The sequence below is a fragment of the Myotis nattereri genome (genome assembly GCF_964212035.1).
Source record: "Myotis nattereri genome assembly, chromosome: 1".
In the NCBI taxonomy this organism is placed as follows: Eukaryota; Metazoa; Chordata; class Mammalia; order Chiroptera; family Vespertilionidae; genus Myotis; species Myotis nattereri.
The window spans coordinates 196501981-196525449 of NC_138075.1; the positions used below are offsets into that span (position 1 = coordinate 196501981).

The 23469-nt window shown below is 42.9% G+C and overlaps 2 protein-coding genes across 3 annotated transcripts in view; one reads left to right on the forward strand and one right to left on the reverse strand.

Moving 5' to 3' along the window:
* The window catches only part of POLR2B (RNA polymerase II subunit B), a 51406-nt gene extending 42265 nt beyond the window's left edge, over positions 1 to 9141 (reverse strand). The window contains exons 1-3 of the mRNA XM_081101940.1: positions 8995 to 9141; positions 5498 to 5570; positions 910 to 1060 (exon numbers count right to left, since the gene is read on the reverse strand). Coding sequence (XP_080958066.1) covers positions 910 to 1060; positions 5498 to 5570; positions 8995 to 9013 — 243 coding nt within the window. The 5' untranslated portion in view covers positions 9014 to 9141. The remainder of the gene's footprint in view (positions 1 to 909; positions 1061 to 5497; positions 5571 to 8994) is intronic.
* Positions 9142 to 9742: 601 nt separating this feature from the next.
* On the forward strand, positions 9743 to 23117 carry NOA1 (nitric oxide associated 1). Of its 2 annotated transcripts, XR_013996247.1 has the most exons (8): positions 9772 to 10909; positions 11985 to 12149; positions 13099 to 13304; positions 16560 to 16691; positions 17794 to 17910; positions 19864 to 20013; positions 20518 to 20638; positions 21322 to 21714. XR_013996247.1 is itself a non-coding variant. In XM_081095987.1 (7 exons), exons 1-7 carry the CDS (start codon positions 9787 to 9789, stop codon positions 21522 to 21524), a joined length of 2067 nt encoding a protein of 688 aa, XP_080952113.1. In that variant the 5' UTR covers positions 9743 to 9786; the 3' UTR covers positions 21525 to 23117. The 2 variants fall into 2 exon arrangements, 1 of the variants encoding a protein (XP_080952113.1); XM_081095987.1 differs by lacking the exon at positions 19864 to 20013 and having other exon boundaries at positions 9743 to 10909; positions 21322 to 23117.
* The last annotated feature ends 352 nt before the right edge of the window (positions 23118 to 23469 follow it).

Below are 23469 nucleotides of genomic sequence, written 5' to 3' on the forward strand. Positions count from 1 at the left end.
CCATTTCCAAAGTAATCTTTCTAAAATAATGCTATATTCACTTTACTTGACAATATTTCAACAATTCCCCATGACACCCAAAGACATCCAAAGCCTGGGACCACCTGGTTCCATCTTATTTTCCACTAATACCTATCAAAAATCAGATCAAACAAAAAAATCATACACTGACTGTGGTGGTCCCCATGCCATACCCAAGCCAAATACATCAAGCATTTTCTTGCTGAAATGCCTAAGTATCTTTTCTCTACTAAGATAAATTCTACCCTGCCCTTCATGGTCAGCTTAAGTCTCTCCATCTTTTCCACCAAGTTCTGATACCCCAGCTGCCAGGAGCCGGTCCTTTCTGGCTTCATCTTATTTCTGAATTCCCTTTTGCCAAATATCAAATACCTACTATTTGATAAAGATTGGGTTTTGGATTCTAGCTGACCCTTGAACACCCACACCCCAACTCCATGCCGTTAAAAATACACTTATAACTTTTGACTCCCCGAAAGTTAACTACTAATAGCCTACTGTTGACTGGAAGCATTACCAATAACACAATATTCTTACAATAAAGCTAGGAAAAAGAAAATGTTAAGGAAGAGAAAATACACTTAGAGTACTGCACTGTACTTATCAATACTGTTAAGTTTACATTGTTTGTGTAGAAGAATGAAAGAAACCCATGTATTTCATCAACCCATGCAGTTCAAATCCGTGTTGTTCAAGGGTCAACTATACTTGCAAAAATGCATCTCTCCACTTATAAGAATAAATCAGGAGCTGATTGAAGATGCTATAAGTACTCTGCTAAAAACACCAACTAACTTTTTAGTAACCTTCAAGGCAGGTGAGAGAACTGAAATTTAAAATCAATAGTCCTCCTTTACTTATGTTACTTTATTAGAATAACTATCTTACCGGTTCTTCAACTTCTCCACTAGCATGCTGAGCTTCAGCTTGTAGGTCTATAGGTGGAGCATCTTCCACAATTCTTTGAACAGACATCTGAATAAACTCATCAAAAGAATCCAGCTGTTGTCTGACCAAGCCTTTCTCGTCAAAATAGGAACTAGGAAAATATTTGAGTCCATAATTAGTCACAACACAGTGAGTGATGTTTTCTAGTATATTTCCCCATTTTCATTACAATTAAATTCAACAAACAGTTTATTAAATACCAACCACTATATGCCCATCACCACACAAGATACTATGAAGTATCCAAAAAAGGGGTTAGACTATGAAAACTGTCTTTGTAGAACGTGTTAAGTTTGTGGAAATAAGACTTATACTTTGAGTAAAATAATTAAAGCACAACATAAGGGGAGGATGGGAGAGGGTGGGAGAGTTTAATGAGGGAAAAAGGAAGATCTATGTAATACTTTCAACAATAAAGATTAAAAGAAAGAGGGAAAAAAAGGCACAACGTAAGAATTATAATGAATAAAGAACTACTCCCATCGTTGTTTCTATCTCTCTAATCCTTTCCCTTCTCTCTATAAAAATCAGTAAAAACATATTTTAAAAAAATAAAAATAAAGAACTATAAGAGCGCACTAATTTACAAATGTCCTTTGTAGATAAATTTCATCCAAACTCTTGGAAACATTTCTTGAAAAAAATGTCAGGACAAAAACTAAAAAAAAAAAATCCAGTCAAAGATAAAAATAAGAGCTCTAATTTGAATAAGAGAAAAGATATCAATGACTAAAATATGGGATGTATTAAGCATTTCAATTTCAGGTTAAAGATTATTAGTTCTATTTTGAATATGTTAAAGGTGAGATGACAGTAAGTCATTCAAGTGAAAATACTCAGCAAATGAATGAAGATTAAAAGATGGAGCATGGGTAAGAGATCAGTGCTAGTAGTGTAGATACAGAAATCACACAGTCAAGCCCTAAAGGATGGAGAATCTACAAGAGCAGACATTGTTTATAAGGAATAGACACTTGTTCATGTGAGGGATGGGGAAAGAGATATATAAAAAGAACAAGTAGATACAATCTCACTCCTCACCATCACCTAAGAACAGCTGCATGGTGAGACTTTAGTGAGACTACAAGAGCTCTGAGATCCAACACAATCCTAAGGATTGGAGCATTTCATCACCCCATAGCAACAGGAACTGTTGCACCAGCACACTGCCACATCTCAACTCCTGTACCTTGTGACTTCTGCATCTTATATCTGTGATACCTCCTTACTTCTGCTCCTCTCTCCCTAGTACCTAATGACTCACCAATACTCACATCAATTTTCTGATACAATATGAATAACCCAACTAAACACCAGTCACTCATTTGGTGTCATCAGGTTACCTCACAGATCACTGGCATGCCTAGAGATTGGCATTGGGGCAAGGTCCCACCCTTATTCAATCAACAACAGCCAGCAATATTAGAAATTTGATCCTCTGGTAGGTAACACAGTACACAATGCTTACATAAGGTACAGCGTTAAGAATGGCTACAGGAACCGTGGCTGGTGTTGCTCAGTGGTACAGCATCAGCCCTCGCACAGAAGGGTGAAGATTTGATTCCTGGTCAAGGGTACATGCCCTGATTTCAGGCTCGATCCCCAATAGGGGACATGCAGGAGGTAGCCTATTGATTTTGTGCTCTCACATCAATGTTTCTCTCACCCTCTCTAAAAGTCAATAAACTATTACCCAAGCTGGTTTGGCTCAGTGAATAGAATGTCAGCCTGCGGAACAAAGAGTCCCAGGTTCGATTCCAGTCAAGGGCATGTACCTAGGTTGCAGGCTCCTCCCCGGCCTGGGCCCTGGTCAGGGCTCATGCAGGAGGCAACCAATGTATTTCTCTCACATGAATGTTTCTGTTTTTCCCTCTCGTACTATCTCTAAATTTCAATAGAAAAATATCCTCAGGTGAAGATTTAAAAAATAAATAAATAAAAATAAACTATTCTTTAAAAAAATGTAAAAATCAAATCATTTATTTCACAACAAATATTAAATGCAGTGACTATTCACAATAGTGTTTTATCCTTGAGCAATCTACTACATATGTTGAAAACAATTCTTTTTCATCTAAAACCAAAATATTCTTTCAATATAGGCATATGCCACAGAACGCCTACCTGGTTTTTGTTTCCTAGTAGAACAGACTCTTGGTGTTTAATATCCAAATATTATAGAAAATCCTAATGTCTCAATACAAATTATTTATAGCCTCGGTTTAATATATACTGACATTTCAAAAACTCAAAACATTTTTAACAGTGTTGAAAAAAGGTTCAGTTATATTCCAAATACAACTGGCAAAAATGTCAGAAGCCTGTGTTCTTTGAAAAGGGAGAAAGTGTCAACCAAAAGATGTGCATCCTGGAGCAGATGGGGATCAAAGAGACATCATCATGTTACTCATACAAAGCAACTGTCAGTCTGATGACAGCAGAGTTGTAGCATTTTACATCCTAACAGAGCAGACGCTCAATGCAGGAGCTGCCCTCTAGTGGTCAGGGCGCTCTCACATGGGAGGAGCTCTGCTCAGCCACAAGCCAGGCTGACGGCTGCCAGCACAGTGGTGGTGGTGGGAGCCTCTCCTGTCTCCTCAGCAGCGCTAAGGATGTCTGACTGCAGCTTAGGCCTGCTTGCCCCTGGCAAGTGGACATCCCCCGAGGGCTGCCGGGCTGCCAGAGGGATGTCTGATTGCCATCTTAGGCCCAATCGCCCCAGGGAGTGAGCCTAAGCCAGCAGGTGGTCATCCCCTGAGGGGTCCCAGAATACAAGAGGGCACAGACCAGACTGAGGGACGCCCCCCCCCCCAAGTGCACAAATTTTGTGCACTGGGCCTCTAGCATATATATAAAAAACCCTAGGTGACCATTCTACCGGTAGCTATGACATGCACTGACCACCAGGGGGCATATGCTCTGACTGGTAGGTTAGCTTGCTGCTGGGGTCTGGCCAATCCGGACTGGGTCAGACTGGTCAGATACGCCCTGGAGCCCTCCCGCAGTCCCTCTCCAGCTCTGATCATGCACTGGTGGGATCCATCGGCCTGACCTGTGCCCTCTCTCAATCCAGGACCCCTTGGGGAATGTCCACAGGCCAGGCTGAGGGACCCCACTGGTGCACGAATTCGTGCACTGAGCCTCTAGTGTGTGTGTTGTGTGTGCGTGCGTGTGTGCGTGCGTGTGTGTGTGTGTAAAAGTTAGTTTTCTTATCTATATGTAAGGTCTCTTCCCGAGTTTCATTACATTTTAATTACACTTAAATTAGGGGAATTTGGGTTAAAACACAACCTATTGAAACTTTATCCATTTAAAATAAAGAAAAAAGAAATTCATATCACCAATAATTAAACAAATAGGCATCATGTGCCTCCTAATATAGTACTTCCAGAGCAGAGCATCACTGCTACCAAAAGTATTCACCTAATTATAAGGAACTATCACACAAATCTCAAACTAAGGGGCATTCTAAAAAGTAATTGGCCAGGCCCAGCCAGTGTGGTTCAGTGGTTGAGTGTCAACCCATGAACCAGGAGGTCACAGTTCAATTCCTGGTCAGGGCACATGCCCTGGTTGCAAGCTCAATGCCCAGTGGGGGGGGGGGGGGGGGGGGGTGTACAGGAGGCAGTTGATCAATGATTCTCTCTCATCATTGATGTTTCTATCTGTCTCTCCCTCTCCCTTCCTCTAAAATCAATAAAAACATATTTAAATGAATGAATGAATGAATAAATGAATGGGAAATAATAACTGTCCTGAATTTCTCAAAAATGTCAAGGTCAAAAAAAAAATGAGCCAGACCAGTTTGGCTCGGTGGATGGAGCGTCGGCCTGCGGACTGGGGGGTCCCAGGTTCGATTCCGGTCAAGGGCATGTACCTTGGTTGCGGGCACATCCCCAGTGGGGGGTGTGCAGGAGGCGGCTGGTCGATGTTTCTCTCTCATCGATGTTTCTGACTCTCTGTCCCTCTCCCTTCCTCTCTGTGGAGAATCAATAAAATACGTTTAAAAAAAAAAATGAGACTGTTTCAGATTATAGGAGAGAAAAGAATAAGTCATGAAAAACAAACACAATATGTTATCCTAGGTTATAGCCAGAATCAGAAAAATATTTATTTTGCTATAAACAACGTTAGTTAGACAAATGGCAAAATTTGGGTAAGGTCTGCAGATTAAATAAGATTGTTATATTAATACTAATTTCCTGATTTTGATGATTTATGTAAAAGAATGTTCCTATGTCTGCAACTCACTATCAAATGTTTCAGAAAAAAATATGGAGACAAAAAAAGGCAAAGAAAATATAGTATAGGGTTAACATTTAGGTGAAGTATATACATGAATTCATTGTGTACCCCTTTTGTAAGTCCAAAATACTTAAAGTTAAATATAAATAAATAAAATAAGAAACTGGCTCTCATGTAGCACAATAATACAGAACAGCTAATTTTCAAGAACCGAGTAAGTAGAAAATCCCTTTACTGGTTATAGTGCCTTTTAAAGCTTATACAGTTTAGCCTTAAAAGTTACCTGATTACAATCCAGCATGCTTCTTGCCACAAATCTGGGGTGATTTCATCATCATCCTCATCATATTGCATATCTGCAAGAAACAAAAATATTGTACTCATCCGGAATAAAAATGCTAATTAACATCTTGCTGCAAAGATGTTATCTGCTAAATAAAAAGTAATACGTTTGTCCAGCCAGTGTTGCTCAGTGGTTGAGTGTCGACCTATGAACCAGGAGGTTACAGTTTGATTCCCAGTCAGGGCACATGCCCAGATTGCGGGCTCAATCCCCAGTGGGGGGGCACACAGGAGGCAACCAATCAATGACTCTCTCTCATCACTGATGTTTCTATCTCTCTCCCTTCCTCTCTGACATCAATAAAAAACTTATTTTTTAAAAAGCAATCCTTCTACCTCACTATTCTAAAATTTCAATTACATTACTTAAATTGTAATGAATAACACACATGGGTAAACATCTATGTACACATAGGTGTACATCACACAGGTATTCACCCAATATACAAAGAGGCCTCATTACAAAGGTTCAGCATAAGTGTGTGAATCTGTAAGTTTCCCATCTTCCCATTCTATTCATTAATAGAATCTATTCAGGTAACTAGGAGCAAGCTCATAGTCCTCAGAGACTGGGGTCAAAGATGAAGGTGCAGAGACAGAAAAGGGTTCCAATAGTTGAGCAATAGCTTAAGGTGGGGTGGTCCATCACAGAAACATTTCATACATGTACAGGTATGACAAACTGTATTTTCCAAAGGCGGCCACAACCATATCTTCCATTTCACAAGCTTTTTTACAGGATATAGGGGTCTATGTTTCCTTCCCTTTATATATATGTTTGTTTGTTTTTATTGATTTCAGAGAGGAAGGGAGAGGAAGGGAAAGATAGTAACATCAATGATGTGAGAGAATCACTGATTGGCCGCCTCATGCACATCCCCTACTGGGTATGGAGCCCACCATAAGGGTATGTGCCCCGATTGGGAATCGAAGTGACCTCCTAGTTCATAGGTCAACACTCAACCACCAACCACACCAGCTATGTTTCCTTCCTTTGAATCTGGGCAGGTTCTTTACTCTCCCAAAACTAAGACAGTGCAGCTAAAGCGAGGTTATGTGACTTTAGAAACTAGGTCAGAAAGACAGTGTTGTTCCGCCTTGTTTGCTGAAACACTTTCTTCTGGAGCCCTGAACTGCCATTAAGAAGTCCTAGTACTCTAAAACTGTATACTGTGAGTAAGCCCAAATCATGTGGAGAGGCTACTTGATTTGGGCATCATTACGGATGCTCCAGTCAGCACTTCAAGTCCTTCAGTCCTTCTAAGCCAGTCATGGTGAAACTTTTGAGCTCGGCGTGCCAGCATTTTGAAAAACCCTAACTTAACTCTGGTGCCGTGTCACTTATAGAAATTTTTTGGTATTTGCAACCATAGTAAAACAAAGATTTATATTTTTAATATTTATTTTATATATTTAAATGCCATTTAACAAAGAAAAATCAACCAAAAAATGAGTTCGCGTGTCACCTCTGACACGAGTGTCATAGGTTCGCCATCACTGTTAAGCTAAGTGCCAGACACGTGAGTAAACACTCCAAATCATCCAGCTGTCAACACCCAGCCTTTGAATCTTCCCAGGTGAACTACTGACATGGAGCAGACAAGTCATTCCTACTATGCTCTACCCAAATTCCTGACCACTTAACTCCATAAACATATTAATTTTTAGGCAGCCAAATGTTGGGGTAATTATACAGCAATTATAATTTGAACAGGGCACTTGAAAAATCAGTGTGCACTGATCCTCTAACATAACTCTCATCTTCTTATGTTTAAGAGTAAGTGTACTGTATTTTCTTTTATATTCTGAGTTCTGGATTCAGAATTGAATACATATCTAAAATAAAGTTATTTAATAAATTCTTAAATAAACTAATATTACTGATCCCTACGGTACACAAGGAGAGGGGGGTAAGAAAAAGGTACCTAGACCTAGGCAGTTTATAGGTTCAGTGGATAGTGTCGGCCTGCGTACTGAAGGGTCCTGGGTTTGATTCTGGTCAAGGGCACATGCTGGTTTGCGGGCTCAATCCCCGTTAGGGAGTGTGCGGGAAGTAGTCAGTCAGTGGTTTTCTCTCATCATTGGTATTTCTATCTCTGTCTCCCTCCCTTCCTCTCTGAAATCAATAAAAATATATCTTAAAACATAAAAAATAATCGAGGGACAGTGGCTACCTGCTGTGAGGGGGGTTCACACTGGAAGGTGGTGGACCCTTTTTTATATTTTCTGGCTTGTGAGACACAAGAATATATTACCTACTCAAAAAATAAAGCTAAAAATCTTTTCTGGATTTCTTTTCCACTGAGATAGAAGTTAAGAAAGGAGAACGTCGTAATGATAATAAATTTCTAGACTCAGATATAAATGAGACAGAAGTTGAATCAGTAGAGTTTAAGCTTTTGTCTGTTTTCTCCATGAAGTAGCGGAGGGAATAAGAAGAAATGTGAGTGCCCTGACCGGTTTGGCTCAGTGGATAGAGCTCGGCCTGCAGACTCAAGGGTCCCGGGTTCGATCCTGGTCAGGGGCATGTACCTTGGTTGCGGGCACATCCCCAGTGGGGGGGTGTGCAGGAGGCGGCTGGTCGATGTTTCTCTCTCATCGATGTTTCTAACTCTCTATCTCTCCCCCTTCCTCTCTGTAAAAAAATAATCAATAATATATATATATATATATATATATATATATATATACACACACACACACACATATGAAATGTGAGGAGTGGCCACAGCATTGGGAGGCAGAAGAAAACAAAGTATGAAATAGTAGCTGTGGAGAATGGAAGAGGGAGTTTTAAAAATACACATGAAAACACACTAGACATGACAAATATATGTGAAAAGAGAAAACAAAGACATATGGCCTAGTTAACTGTGTCATTTTTGTGGGAAGAGGAAATTTAAAGGCCATCTTTTAAGACAAATTACTTAGACACATGACAGCCTGAAGGAATGCCAAACTAGACCCCCCTCCTCCCACTCCCACCCCCACCCTCCACACACACGATGCACCCCCACCCCCCAGAGCACAGGTTGTCTGGAACAAGTTGACGCTCAAAAATTCAACTACTGTATTCAATTAACCCATTAACTCTGGCCTTAAGGGAAATTTTTAAAAGAGCCCTTTACTGCAAACAAAATCAAAACGGATTTTGACTTTATGGTTCTGCTCGCTATTTCAATACGAGAAAGTAGCATGTGTGATTCATCAAGAAGCAAGCAGTGAAAAAACAAGCGTCGCCCTGACCGGGTACATTAACGCTGCATCCCCTGCACCCTCTGCCTCTGGCAATCCCGGCTTCGTTCCGACCCGACCCAGGGTAAGAGGGAAACAAGACCGGGGACACTTGTGTAGCCGGCTTGGGGGGGACTCTGCAAATCCTCAATTCGCCCAGCTCCCCACGTTTCCCCCCTTAGATGGGTCTCCGCGGTCACCTACCCTCGTCTGCGTCATACATCGTGGCAAATGGTCCCCGAACTCCTAACGCTGGAAATCACAGACAAAAATGCCCGCAGCAACCGCCGGCAACTGGAGCGTGAGACAAAGTGATTTCCGCATCCGGCGTTCCCAGAACACCCTGCGTCTGCCGCCGAAGGCCACCTACAAAGCCAACGTAAGGTTCGCGCATGCGCGATTGGTAGGTTAGCGCGGTGAGGGTTAGAAATGCGCAGGCGCAGACTGTGGGCCAAAGCCTCCTATGGCTGATTGTGGGGACCGCACATAGAGTCTAAGGATCGGATCCAGCCAATGAAGGTTTTGTTTGGTTTTCAATGTTGTTACACAAATAATGACACCTGAAAAAAAAGAAATCCAATATTTAATAAACAGTTTAAATTTCGCTGTAAATCCGCGGCATTTAATGCTCTAGTTTTTGCACTTTTAAAGCCAAAAATCAATGCTTTTTAAAACGTGACTATGGGCGGGTTGTGCCAGCGGTGGCGCGTTGAGGAAGCCTGAAAGTGACAAAACCTTTACTAGTCTCTTTAGCCCGGCTAGCACAATCTAGATCCTGGAACCTTTGTCGCAGCTTTAAGCGGGCTCTCAAGCCTCGGAGCCTTGATGGCGAGAATTAACGGGATTAGGAGCAGGAGGAGGAGTGAAGTGTGGCGGCTGACTAATGACAGCGTGTGGTAGTCCCGGGCTTTAGTCAGCATTCACGCGCGCGCCTCTTGGGTTCAGTGCGCGTGCGCGCACTTGGCTCCGCCCCTTGGCTCGGGGGCCACGTTCCCCATGCTGCCTGCAGGCCTCACGCGCGGACTGCTCTGGCCTTTACTTCGGGGATTAGCTTCCACGGCAGCGCGCCATGGCCTCCGGGAGCCGCTCCTCGAGAGGAGATGCGCGGCCGCCACCTCCTCCCAGCACGCATCGGGCCTGCGACTTGGGCTTCCTCGTGGCCCGACGGCGACTGCGGGTTCCGAAGGAAGGGATGACATGGAGGAGCATTTTCTGTTCCCCGAATACGTCCCGGAGCCGGAGCCCACTCAGACCGTGGAAAGGCAGCTGCGGCAGCTGCATCAGCGTCAGGAAGAGGAGGAACGACAGAAGCTACAGCGGCGGGAGGAGCGGAGGCAGCAGAAGCTACGCGCCAGCCTCCGGGTGCACCGGGTCGTAGGGCACCCGGACCCGACCGTGCCGTCCAGCGGCCTGAACTGCTCCGGCTGCGGGGCGGAGCTGCACTGCCAGGACCCCGGCTTGCCTGGCTACCTGCCCAGCGAGAAGTTCCTGAGCGCGAGGGCGCAGGCCGACGGGCTGGCGCGGACCGTGTGCCAGCGCTGCTGGCTGCTGGTGCACCACCGGCGCGCCCTGCGCCTGCAGGTGAGCTGCGAGCAGTACCTGCAGTTGGTGAGCACCGCGCTGCGGCGGCCCGGGCCCGCCCTGGTGCTCTACATGGTGGACTTGCTCGATCTGCCCGACGCCCTGCTGCCCGACCTGCCCGCGCTGGTAGGCGCCAAGCAGCTGATCGTGCTGGGGAACAAGGTGGACCTGCTGCCCCAGGACGCCCCCGGCTACCTGCAGCGGCTCCGGGAGCGTCTGTGGGACGACTGTGTCCGCGCCGGGCTCCAGCGGGCCCCCGGCCGGGGCGGGCCGCCTGGTGGGGAAGAGAATTCGAGTCCTTCGGCCAAGTCCGGTACTCTCCTCCGGGACGTGCGGCTGATCAGCGCCAAGACCGGGTACGGAGTGGAAGAGCTCATCTCCGCCCTGCAGCGCTCCTGGCGCTACCGCGGCGACGTCTACCTGGTGGGCGCCACCAACGCCGGCAAGTCTACTCTCTTCAACACCCTCCTGGAGTCGGATTACTGCATCGCCAAGGGTGCCGAGGCAATTGACCGAGCCACCATCTCCTCTTGGCCTGGTGAGCTTTAGGGGGTCCGCCCCTACGTTTTCTGAGTTGCTTAATGTCCACCAGGAACTGTCTGTAGCCTTCCCGTTAATAATTCTCTCCCTATTTTAATAACTCCTCTCTTCTGTGTCAGCGTAGTGCTTGGAAATGTAGTAGTTGCAGTCATTTTCTAATAGAAATGTCTATGGAGCTCTTCTATGTTCCAGGCACTAGAGATAAACCAGGCGGCAAAGTCCCTGCTCTCCTTGAGGTTCCCCTTGGAGCTTTACTTTGGATGTGTACATGGCAGTCCTTGGACTTTCTAAACCTACCTCCACTATCTTGAGTTTATTCGTGTGATCAGTATACTCTACACATTTAACCTTTGAATAATTCACTAATGCAGTATGACGTGTGGTTTTGTTGAAAGAAATGTCCATTTTGTGGTGTGTTCGTTTTGTTAATCCTCGCCCGATGGTATTTTTCCATTGATTTTTAGAGAGAGTGGAAGGGAGTGGGGAGAGAGAGAGAAACATCACTGTGAGAGAAACATTGATTGGTTGCCTCCTGCATGAGCCCAGACCTGGGACTGGGGATTGAGCCTGCAACCTGAGGTACATGCCCTTGACCAGAATTGAACCTGGGACCCTTCAGTCCATGGACCAATGCTCCATCCACTGACCCAAACTGGATAGGGCTTGATTTTATGGTATTAACAAACTTCTGTAATTACAAAATGGGTCCTTTTATGACCCTGTTTGTATTTAACATTTGACAAAACTGCCTCATTTGTTCCTTCGAAATCAGTGTTTAACTTACCTGTTGTGGACTTGGGCTGAACTCTTCACAGAAGTGCTTTTATGTAAGATGGTAGTATGTGAAAATGAAAAAAAATCAGATCTGCAGATTTGGGATTCACATCCTGGTTGAGCCTGCAAGCCAGTCTCTGAACCTATTTCCTCATCTATAAAGTAAGAATAATTTTGTCATGAAGTTCAGCGAAGTAAATCACAGTACCCAATTCAGTGTGTAGCTCCTCAGAAATGTTACTTTTCTGCCCCATATTCCCTTGTGCAGTTTTATTAAAATATATTTTTTGGTATTTCAGGCACTACACTAAACCTTCTGAAGTTTCCTATTTGCAACCCAACTCCGTACAGAATGTTTGAAAGGGGGAAAAGGCTGAAAAAATATGCAACTGAAGCTGAAGAAGATCTTAGTCAGCTAGAAAAAAAACAACTTAATCTCTTAAAAAAGCATGGTTATGTAGTAGGTAAGCATCTTCTACAAGAAACTCTTATGTGGTCTATGCTACAATTCTTTGTTGAGCAACCTGAAATACAGCAGTAAAAGCATTTCCACTAAGATACGGCCCCTCCGTGCAGAACAGTACAATTTTGACTCCATGCAGCAGCTGTAAATTAGATGCTCCCTTTCCTTGGTATCTCTTTTCAACCTTCATTTACTAAAAACAGTTTGATTTACAGTAATTTCCCTCATATGCGATGTACACAGCCAGGCACACACTTGATCAATGCAAGGGTGTGACTCCTGCTGTTGTTGTTGTTGTTAATCCTCACCCGAGGATATTTTTCCATTGACTTTTAGGGAGAGTAGAAGAGAGAGCGAAAGACTGAGAGAAACATTGATGTGAGAGAAACACATCAATTGATTGCCTCCTGCATGAGCTCTGACCAGGGTCCGGGCTAGGGAGGAGCCTGCAACCAAGGTACATGCCCTTAACCGGAATCAAACCTGGGACCCTTTGGTCCACAGGCCAAAGCTCTATCCAGTGAGCCAAACTGGCTAGGGACTGATGATTTTTTTTTTTTAATTCTTTATTGTTTAGTATTACATATGTCTCCTTTTCCCCCCATTGACCTCTCCCCAGCCATTCCCAGCCCCCACACAAGCCCTCACCTCCCTACTGTCTGTGTCCATGGGTTATGCTTATATGCATGCATACAAGTCCTTTGGTTGATCTCTTAACTCCCCCCCCACCACCCCCCACCCTCGTCGCGTTGGACAGTGTTCGATGCTTCCATGTCTCTACCTCCCACACTCCCACTGCCTTTTTAAAAAAATCAAAGCTATATATCATTGTAGTCTCACTTTTATAGCTCATAGTTCTAGTAACTTGTTTGATGCAAACCTAAGAATTATCTGTCTGGAATCAAAGGCTTTAAAGGAGTAACTAATTATTCCAATATAACTTACTCTAGGAAGAGTTGGAAGAACATTCTTGTATTCAGAAGAACAAAAGAATGAAGCTGCCTTTGAGTTTGATGCTGATTCACTTGCCTATGACATGGGAAATGAACCTGTTATGGTTACAGATAAATCCACCAAAAAAGTAGAACTGACCCCAGAAGATGTGAAAGATGCCCACTGGTTTTATGACACCCCTGGAATTACAAAGGAAAATTGTGTATGTATTTGATGTGTTTTAAAAACATTAATTTTCTTTTCTTTCTCTTGTTGATTGTTACAGATGTCTCCCATTTTCTCCACCCTTTTCCTCCCTCTACCCTGCCCCACCCCCCTTCCCATTAGGCCTTCATCACATTATTGTGTGTGCCCATGGGTTATGCATATATGCATATATATTCTTTGGTTGCTCTCTTCCCATCCTCCCCTCTGAGATCTGTCAGACTATTCTTTTTAATTATGCCTCTCATTCTATATTGTTCTTTTGATTCTACATATAAGTGAGATTAGGTGATATTTGTCCTTCTCTAAATGGCTTATTTCACTTAGCATAATAATCTCCAGGTCTATCCATGCTGTCACAAAGGGTAAGAGTTCCTTCTTTCTTACAACCACGTAGTATACCATGGTGTAAATGTACCATAGCATTTTTATCCACTCATCAACTATTGGGCACTTGGACTATAGGAACGTTAACTTTCAATTGCATGAGTACTGTCTTAATTGGTAGAACACAAAAAAGGAGATATACTTTCATGATAGACTCAGTTCTGATTCATTCATAGAAATGGTTCAGGGATGAAACTATATGCCATCAAGTTCTATATTTAATTTGTTGGGCTTCACTGCTGACACCCTACTTGTGTTATTGTGCTTGTTACCTTAGTTAGGGAAACATGTATAGAATCTTAGATTTTGAGGTTGGAAAAAATTATAAATATTACTACAGTCCAGCCACCTATTCCATGCTTGAAGTACCTCTATAACATCCATCAGAGGGCACCCAGCTTGAACTGAAGTGAGGAGTGACTCCTCATCAGCTGAGGCAATGTCACCTTGCCGCCCAGGGTAACCAGTGTGATTTTGACCTGCTCTTTGTATTGAGCTGAACAGTCTTCCTATAACTTGTACCCATTGCTCCTCAAAGCTTTGAAATATGTTAAAGTATAATGTCCTATCTCTTCCTCTATTCTTTCATTAGTTCATCCAACAAACATTGAATATTTTCTATGCTGACATAATCCAGATTATTTGTCCTTATTTTCTACATATGTTCTCTCTGAGAGATAAGCTATTCATCAACCAGGCCCCTTTCGGAATGTTTTCTAATTTGTTTTTGTTGTTAAGATTATGACACTAAGAATGAAATTTTTCTTGCCCTGGCCAGGTGGCTCAGTTGGTTGGAGCCTCGTCCCATACACCAAAAAGGTTGCAAGTTCTATCCCTGGTCAGGGTGTGTATGGGAGGCAACCCATCAATATTTTCTCTCTCTCTGCCCCCCTTCCTCTCTCAAGTCAATAAACATCTCAGGTGAAGATTTAAAAAATAAAAAGAATGGAATTTCTTGTATGAGTGCCCTCATTTCAGCATAATTTAGAACAGGATTAACATTACCTGTCTTGCCCTTGTACATTTTTTTCCCCATTGATTTATTTTTTATTTTTTATTTTTTTTAGAGGGAGTGGAAAAGAAAAAGACAGAGAGCTGTCGATGTGAGAGAAACACATCTATTGGTTGCCTCCTGCACATGCCCAACCAGGGCCCGGGCCAGGGAGGAGCCTGCAACCAGGGTACTTTCCCTTGACTGTAATCAAACCTGGGACCCTTTGATCTGCAGGCCAATGCTCTATCCACTGAGGCAAACTGGCTAGGGCCCCTTGTACATCTTTTTAATTCAACCTTGGTATCTCCTGGGCAGCTTTGATCCTATCTCATTAAATTCAACCTATATCCTACATACTTTTTAAGTCTCACAACTTTTTATTTATTTGCAGTTTTGATCATCATCATGAACGATCATCATCCATTCATTGACTCAAGTGTACAGCCAGGATACAGCCTTACTGCAGATCTATTTGAATCTGGTTACTGACCAGTATCTAATTCACCTAATTATCTCTGTATCTCCCTGTGAAACAACATTGGTTTCTTAGGTACTTTTCCTTCCTTTGCCTTATCAGGGTTACTTAAGAGTTTCATTCTCAGAATGGTATTATCACAATAACTTCACCTCATGTTTCCCTTTTAGAATCAGGTCAAGGATAGCAGTTACTGTAGTCATACACACTTCTTGTCAAATAGTCAGAAAGGCAAGAATTTGCTAAATATTCTAGCCCAGCAGAATCCGACCCTCAAGTGTTGAGATATAAAAGGTCTTTAAGGTGTTTAAGGTACTTTGCTTCTAGTGTCAGTTTATTGATTAATTTATTTGATGCCTTAAATCAGTTTCCCAAAGCAAACCAAGAAATTCTGTTGTGAAATGAAGGTCTTATGGAAATCTTAGGGTCTAAAAAGTGTTTAAAGGTTTCTTTACTACAGATGGCTTTTTTTTTTTTTAGTTGAGAGAGAGAGGAAAGGAGAGGGAGATAGAAACATCAATGATGAGAGAGAATCATTGATCGGAAGCCTCCTGCATACCCCATACTGGGCCTGGAGCCCACAACCCAGATATGTGCCCTGACTGGAAAATGAACCATGACCTCCTGGTTCAAAGGTCAGTGCTCAACCACTGAGCCACCTAGCCAGGACGATATCACATAATTTCTATTTCTTTAAGCAAGTTCACAAAAGTTTTCTTTTATCCCATTTTTTTACCTTCCCTATTCTTTTTCTTGTTAAATCAAATTTTGGTTCCTTAAATCTTACTAGGATATTGTACTTCCTGGCTTTCCTTTTCTGTTTTCTCTAGTCTATTAAGGAACTCTTCATCCTTAGGAGCCACTTTTTGCTGAGTATTTGGGGTAAATTAGGAAACTAAAGACCAGAATTTAGGAAGAGTTTGTTCAAGCTCTTTACCTGTTCCTAAAATGCTGTAACCATTTTGCATTTAATTCGCACATACTAGCCACTAGGACATAAGATAACTTATTACCTTAATTTTAGCTGAAAACTGTTGCATCCCTATAAGCCTTGATGGTGAGAACATTTATTCTCTTTTGGAATTGAATCATCACTGTTTTCAGTTCATGCCAATTTTGACATTAGGGGGATTCTACTGACATAAGAAAGAAAATTTCACACTCATAAATTTATTTTGTCATTACTCAAGATTCAGTTGTGAAACAAGAGTAGAGCCATTAGTAAATTGATTCATTTTGATGGAAAGAATGAATAAATTTTATGTGCAGCAAATTATGACATACTTTGGTTTATTGTGAAGTCTGGAATATTTTTTTCATCACTGTTTATCTCTTAGGTAAATCATATATTTTCCATAAAAGTAATTCTTTCAAAATATCTACCCTTTACTTCACAGATTTTAAAACTTCTAACAGAAAAAGAAGTGAATATTGTCTTGCCAACACACTCCATTATTCCAAGAACTTTTGTGCTTAAACCTGGAATGGTTCTATTTTTGGGTGCCTTAGGACGCATAGATTTTCTGCAGGTAAGGGAAGTCTGTATCATTAAAAAGTTACTTAGTCCCCAGCTGGTGTGGCTCAGTGGTTGAGCATCAACCTTTGAACCTGGCAGTCATGGTTTGATTCCGGGTCAGGGTACATGCCTGGGTTGTGGGCTTGGTCCCCAGTGTGGGCATGCAGGAGGCAGCCAATCAGTGATTCTCCCTCATCATTGATGTTTCTATCTCTTTCTCCTTCTCCCTCTTTGAAATCAATTAAAAAAAAAATGACAGTTTTCAGATTTATTTCAAGGAAGCAGATTTATGAACAAGACTGACAAAATGCTGATCATGACTATGTACGCATTGATATACTATTCTATTTTTTTTTAACTGCTCATTCTAAAAACTTGGTAAAATTAATGGGGGGTGGGGGGAATATGGTAGTTGGGCTTAAAACTATATCTTCAATAGGATGCTCAGGCCCCATACAGCTTAGCATTAAGAAAAGATACTGCCCCTATCCTGTGGTATTGTTTCACAGGGAAATCATTGGTCAAACCTTTAAGTAAGTACAGGGTTAATATGCATTAAATAAATTCCACACTTCTTTATGTCCCATGTTATGTCTGCTTTTACATATGGTTTTGTTTGGGTTTTCATAGCATCATTCTGGGGGTTTTAGAGTATTTATAGAAGTGCTCCCCGAACAAGGAAAGTGAAACATGGATATGTTCAACAACACATTTTGCAACTTGCAGGCCATTGCTTTAGTACATTTCTTGGGTTTGGTGTTTGTTCATAATTTGTTGGAAATTTATCTTTACACACTTAAAACCCGTATATATTTCTTTAAGCTCACAGAAAGATAATTTTTTAAACAGGGACAGTTGAAGCAGACAGTATTCCCCTTGGTTTTTAATAAAATTACCATTTCTTTAAACAATAATCAATAAGCCTGTGAGAAGGAATTGGTTTTACATCAGTTGTTGAAATGCACAGCTTCTGCCACATTGTACCCTTATTCTTAGGCATTAATATAGTTTTATTACCAGTACTTATAAGGGAGCTGTGTTGTTGTTTTTTAATTGTGCCTTTTGCTGTTTTTGCAAGTTTTTCATTGTGTAAAATAACTTCTTTCTTTCTTAAGGGAAGTCAGTCAGCTTGGTTTACAGTAGTGGCTTCCAACTTCCTTCCTGTGCACATTACCTCCTTGGAGAAGGCAGACACTATATATCAGAAGCACGCAGGTGATATATTACTCAAGGTGAGGCGACACACTCTGATGATTGCATGGTTAGGTTAGCATACACCTTGATAGTCCCACAGCTCTGCTAAGAAAACCTTTGTTATAATCATCTTTGTTATACCATCAGCTAACTCTCCCCTCACCTTGTTCTCCTTGAGGATTTGGCTATGAAGTGAAGTGCGCCCTGTAAGAAAAGGGATGTTGGGCTGATCCTAGAATAGCTACTGAGCTGTGTTTTCCCTAGACTACACTGTCCAATATGGTAGCCACATGTGGCTCTTACATTTAAATTAATTAAATAAAATGTAAAATGTAGTTCTTCGGTTGCACTAGCCACTTTTCAACTGCTCAGTAGTCACATCATTGCAGAAAGTTGCACTGGATAATGCTGAGTGAAGAGAAGTTACAGATTTTCTCACAACTGGGGGGTGCTACTGGCATCAAGTGGGTAGAGGCCAAGGATGATGCTAAACATTCTGCAGTGCACAGGACAGTCCCTCACAACACAATTACCTGGTCCAAAATGGCAGTACTGCCTCCACAACCAGAATACGTAATATATGCCTCTCACGACATTTCTTACCTTGCACTTGGATTACTTGTTATTTCCACCTTCTGATTTCCTTGGGGGATGGGACTATACTCTTACATCTATCTTTATCTCCCTAGTGCTAAACATAGAGACATCTGTTAATAAACTAGAGGCCTGGTACACGGATTCGTGCACCAATGGGGTCCCTCGGCCTGGCCTGCACCCTCTTGCAATCCGGAACCTATCAGGGGATGTCAGAGAGCCGGTTTCAACCCAATCCCCGCAGGACAGACCGAGGGACCCACCAGGCCTCTAGTATGCACATAAGATCTCCCCTCTCCCCTCCCCTCTTCCCTCTGCGATTCATCAGTCTGTTCCATGTTTCCATGCCTGTGGTTTCCACTCCTGCGTTGAGCTTCTGCCCCCTGGTGGTCAGTGCGCGTCATAGCTATTGGACAGTCGGCAGGTTGGCTGGTCACTTAGGCTTTTATATATATAGACTAGAGGCCCAGTGCACAAAAATTTGTGAGCTGGGGGTGGGGGAAGATCCCACAGCCCAGCCTGTGCCCGCTCGCAGTCTGGGGCCCCTCAGGGGATGACCACCTGCTGGCTTAGGCCCGCTCCCGGGGGATTGGGCCTAAGATGGCAATCAGACACCCCTCTGGCAGCCCGGCAGCCTTCGGGGGATTTCCACTTGCCAGCGGCAAGCAGGCCTAAACTGCAGTCGGACATCCTTAGCACTGCTGAGGAGGCGGGTGAGGTTTCCACCACCACTGTACTGGCAGCCATCAGCCTGGCTTGTGGCTGAGCACAGCTCCTCCCATGTGAGAGCGCCCTGACCACCAGAGGGCAGCTCCTGCATTGAGCGTCTGCCCCCTGGTGGTCAGTGTGTGTCATAGTAACCAGTCATTCCCAGTCCTGCTCTTAGGATCAGTTTGCATATTACCCTGTTACTATATAGGATAGAGGCCTGGTGCACGGGTGGGGGCCAGCTGGTTTGCCCTGAAGGGTGTCCCGGATCAGGGTGGGGGTCCTGCTGGGGTGCCTGGCCAGCCTGGATGAGGGGATGATGGCTGTTTGCAGCTGGTCACACCCCCTTCACAGTGGGGGTCCCCACTGGGGTGCCTGGCCAGCCTGGGTGAGGGGTTGAGGGCTGTTTTCAGGCTGGCGGGTAACTGAAGCTCCCAACCTCTCCTTTTTTCTTTTTTTTTTTATTCTGGGATTTATTTACCTTCTATGGCTGTCACTGGAACTGAGAGCTGGCTTTAGCTCTGAGGCTCGGCTCCAGCTCTGAGGCCTAGGCTGCTGAAAGCAAGTATCTGGGTTAGTTTGGCTTCTATAATTAAAACACTGTTGCAGCTCCAGCTCTGAGGTCCAGCTGGCTGAAAGCAGGTTTTTGGGGTTTGTTTAGCCTCTATAATTGCAACATTGTTTCTTAGAGTGCAGCTCAGAGGCCGGCAGCAGCAGGCGGGGAACCTTGGCTTCCTCCATCACTGGAGCAAGCAAGCTTCCTGTTTGCTTCAGCTACCTGGCTGCCGGCCGCCATCTTGGTTGCCAGTTAGTTTGCATATCGCCCTGATTAGCCAATGGTAAGTGTGTTGGAGGTACGGTTAATTACCATGTTTGTCTATTATTAGATAGGATTACTATCCAGTCACTTCCAATTCATGAAAACATCTGTAAACATAGACGCTGAATCTTATATGTGTACCATTGACTTGTCATGAGGCAGGGATTAATCTTTGTGGGTAGCCAGGCCTCTAAGAGCTAAAGTATTTGGAAAGATGTTGCCTTAATTGCCCAACATTACTCTTTGTAGAGCTGTATAGAGGGCTGTAAAATAGGGTAAACTAATAAAGCAGATCCTGCTATCAGGAGTCACCATCCACATGTGACCTTTGGCACTGGGAACTATAGGTTTCCTGTGCTCTTCATTTGACTAGAAGTGATTTGGGGCTTTTTCAACCATGAATGTTTAAAGGATTTTATTTTTGATCACGTACAGAATTACCTTATCAGCGCTTTACTTTATATTAGAGTTATAGGGAATTTAATTTGTACTTCCAAACATCTTCATTTTATCTCAATGAAAGGTTCCAATGGGTGGAAAAGAGCGAATGGCAGAATTTCCTCCTCTTGTTGCTGAAGACATTACATTAGAAGAAGGACTTGAGAAACCTGAAGCAGTGGCTGACATCAAGTTTTCTTCTGCAGGTAATTTTATAGCAGGCACTTTTTTAAAATGTTTTTATTGATTTTAGAGAGAGGAAGGGAGAGGGAGAAAGAGAAAGAAACATTAATGTGGATCAGCTGCCTCCTGCATGCCCCCTACTGGGGATCTGCCCAAAACCCAGGCATGTGCCCTGACCCAGAATCAAACTGGCAACCTTTTGGTGTACAGGACGATGCCTTACCAACTAAGCCACACTGGCCAGGGCACCAAGCACTTTTTAAAAAGATGAATAAAGTAGCCTTTTTTATTAGAAATGTATCTTAACTAACATAAGGTGACTGTTCTACTGGTACATGCTAGAAAATGCAACCTTCTCTGAAAATAAATTTGTACCTTTTCACAAATGCATGGTATGCATTTTTAAAATACAGCGTGAAAGAACAGTAGCCTCCTCCATGCTCCATTTTAAGCTTTAGTTTAGTGTTTTCAATAAGGTAGTTGTTAATATACCTGGCAGGGGAGATACCATGATTACAAAGGTGGTCTTCCCAGGGCGAGGCTTATCCATTGCACTCTAGATGTGCTGACCCCTACGATTTCCCCAAATGTGGGAGACCCAACTGCATAGTTGTGATAGTGGGGCGGGCGAAGGGGGTGGGGGTCGGGGGACAAGGGGAAGGATAGTTGCTGACACCATTTTGTGTTCTGCTGCATGCCTGCATAGGTTGGGTTGCAGTAACGCCTCAGTTTAAAGACAGACTACATCTCCGAGGCTATACACCTCAAGGAACAGTGCTGACGGTCCGGCCACCTCTCTTGCCACATATCGTTAACATCAAAGGAGAGCGCATCAAAGGAACTGTGGCCTATAAAACCAAGAAGCTTCCTTCCCTTGTGTGCAATCTGCAGAAGAAGAAAAACGGGTGAAAATATGGAGTTGGCCTTGCTCACGCTGGTATTAACTATGGAGCTATAATCAAGCTCCCCTGTGCCCACCCTTTTAACTACTCAGAACTATGCCTATTTGTATTGAGTTTGTAACTATAAGTTGTTTTTTGAAGGGTGTGTGTATGCATGTGTGACCCAAATATGCCTAAAAAGGAGTTCTGCTACATTCAAGTTTCTCTCACTACTGTTTTTTTTTATTGAGACCAGATGTCATTCCTTATTTGGAGTCTGAATGAGAGTTCCACTTAGCAATTGGCATATGAAAAAGTGGCAGAAAATCAATTTCTCCAAAGTAAGATAGAAGTGAGTAGGTGGCTCTGCACCTTGCAGTCATCCAAGGATCCAACTGGTGGAATACTCCGTGGCTTCCATCTGTAGGTCTCTGGTGTTTGCTCAAGTGGCCATCCTTTTCCAGTGAGAGGGAAGAGGGACAGAGATGGAGAGCCGGCAGCTTCCCTGCTTAAAACAGGCGGGCAAGACCTGGAAGTTGCATCCATCATTTCACACCGTCCATTGGTGGGTCAACAGTCACATTGCCATACCCATCCACAAGAGAGCTGGGAGATGTAGGGGGAAATAGGGACCATTTCAGATTTTTATTACTGAAGGGGAGAATGGACACTGGAGAAGAAGCAGAAGTTTACCTGACATGAGTTAAAAGTGTCTGAAAAATCTTAGGTACAGAAGGATTCAAGTTATATCTTTCTAGCAGAGAATGTAACCATTTTAACATTTGTGTATACTGTATAACATTACATTAATCAGAAGTTTATACCTTTCATTATTCCTAGCTAAATACAATGAACAATTGGCAAGTCAAGTCCCACATCCCGAAGTTGAGTAAATGCTAGTGGGATACATTGGCCTGAGTTGCAGTCAGATCCATGAATTTTCTGTTGACTCAGATTTAGTATAATGTTCTCTGTCAATGTGTATCCTCTAGCCCCCTTCTGTCTAAGGCCTCTTAGAATAAGATGCAACTTGTAAAACTTTGTAGCCCTTACTCCCATTGTGTTTCAAAGTGAGTACTATTGGCATTTGGGGAAGGTAGTTCTTTTCTTTTTTAAAAAATATATATCTTACTGATTTTTTTACAGAGAAGAAGGGAGAGGGTTAGAGAGTTAGAAACATCAATGAGAGAGAAACATTGACCAGCTGCCTCCTGTACACCCCCAACTGGGGATGTGCCGGCAACCAAGGTACATGCCCTTGACAGGAATCAAACCTGGGACCCTTCAGTCCGCAGGCCAACGCTCTATCCACTGAGCCAAACCGGTTAGGGTGGGAAGGTAGTACTTTATGTGTAAAACTGCATTTATCAAATTCCAGTAGCAACTCCCCCATACCCTATCAGTCACTGACAACCTAAAAGTACTGCTGACGTTTCCAAACCCACCCTCTAGTGCAGCGGTTGTCAACCTGTGGGTTTCGACCCCTTTGGGGGTCGAACGACCCTTTCACGGGTTGCCTAAGACCATCTGAAAACACATAATTACATATTGTTTTTGCGATTAATCACTATGCTTTAATTATATTTAATTTGTAACAATGAAAATACATCCTGCATATCAGATATTTACATTACGAATCCTAACAGTAGCAAAATTACAGTTATGAAGTAGCAACAAAAATAATTTTATGGTTGGGGATCACCACAACATGAAGAACTGTATTAAAGGGTCGTGGCATTAGGAAGGTTGAGAACCACTGCTCTAGAGGGCAGTAGCTTCCCAAATCAAATACAAAGTCAAATTGGTGGCTAATTTCTAGTTTTTCATTATGGACAGAATGAAATACCATTAATTTTATAAGTTAAATTGTAGCCATTATATTCCTATATACTGTTCATAGTTTGAAGCTTAGGCCTGACTCTTTAGATAGAATAAAGGAATAACGGTAAAACTGGCATTTATAGAGAAATACA

Coding starts and splice junctions, on each gene's coding strand:
- NOA1 (XM_081095987.1), top strand. CDS start 9,787: ATGCTGCCTGCAGGCCTCACGCGCGGACTGCTCTGGCCTTTACTTCGG. Junction 12,150..13,098: donor AAAGCATGGTTATGTAGTAG/GTAAGCATCTTC, acceptor AACTTACTCTAG/GAAGAGTTGGAAGAACATTC. Junction 17,911..20,517: donor CAGGTGATATATTACTCAAG/GTGAGGCGACAC, acceptor TCTCAATGAAAG/GTTCCAATGGGTGGAAAAGA.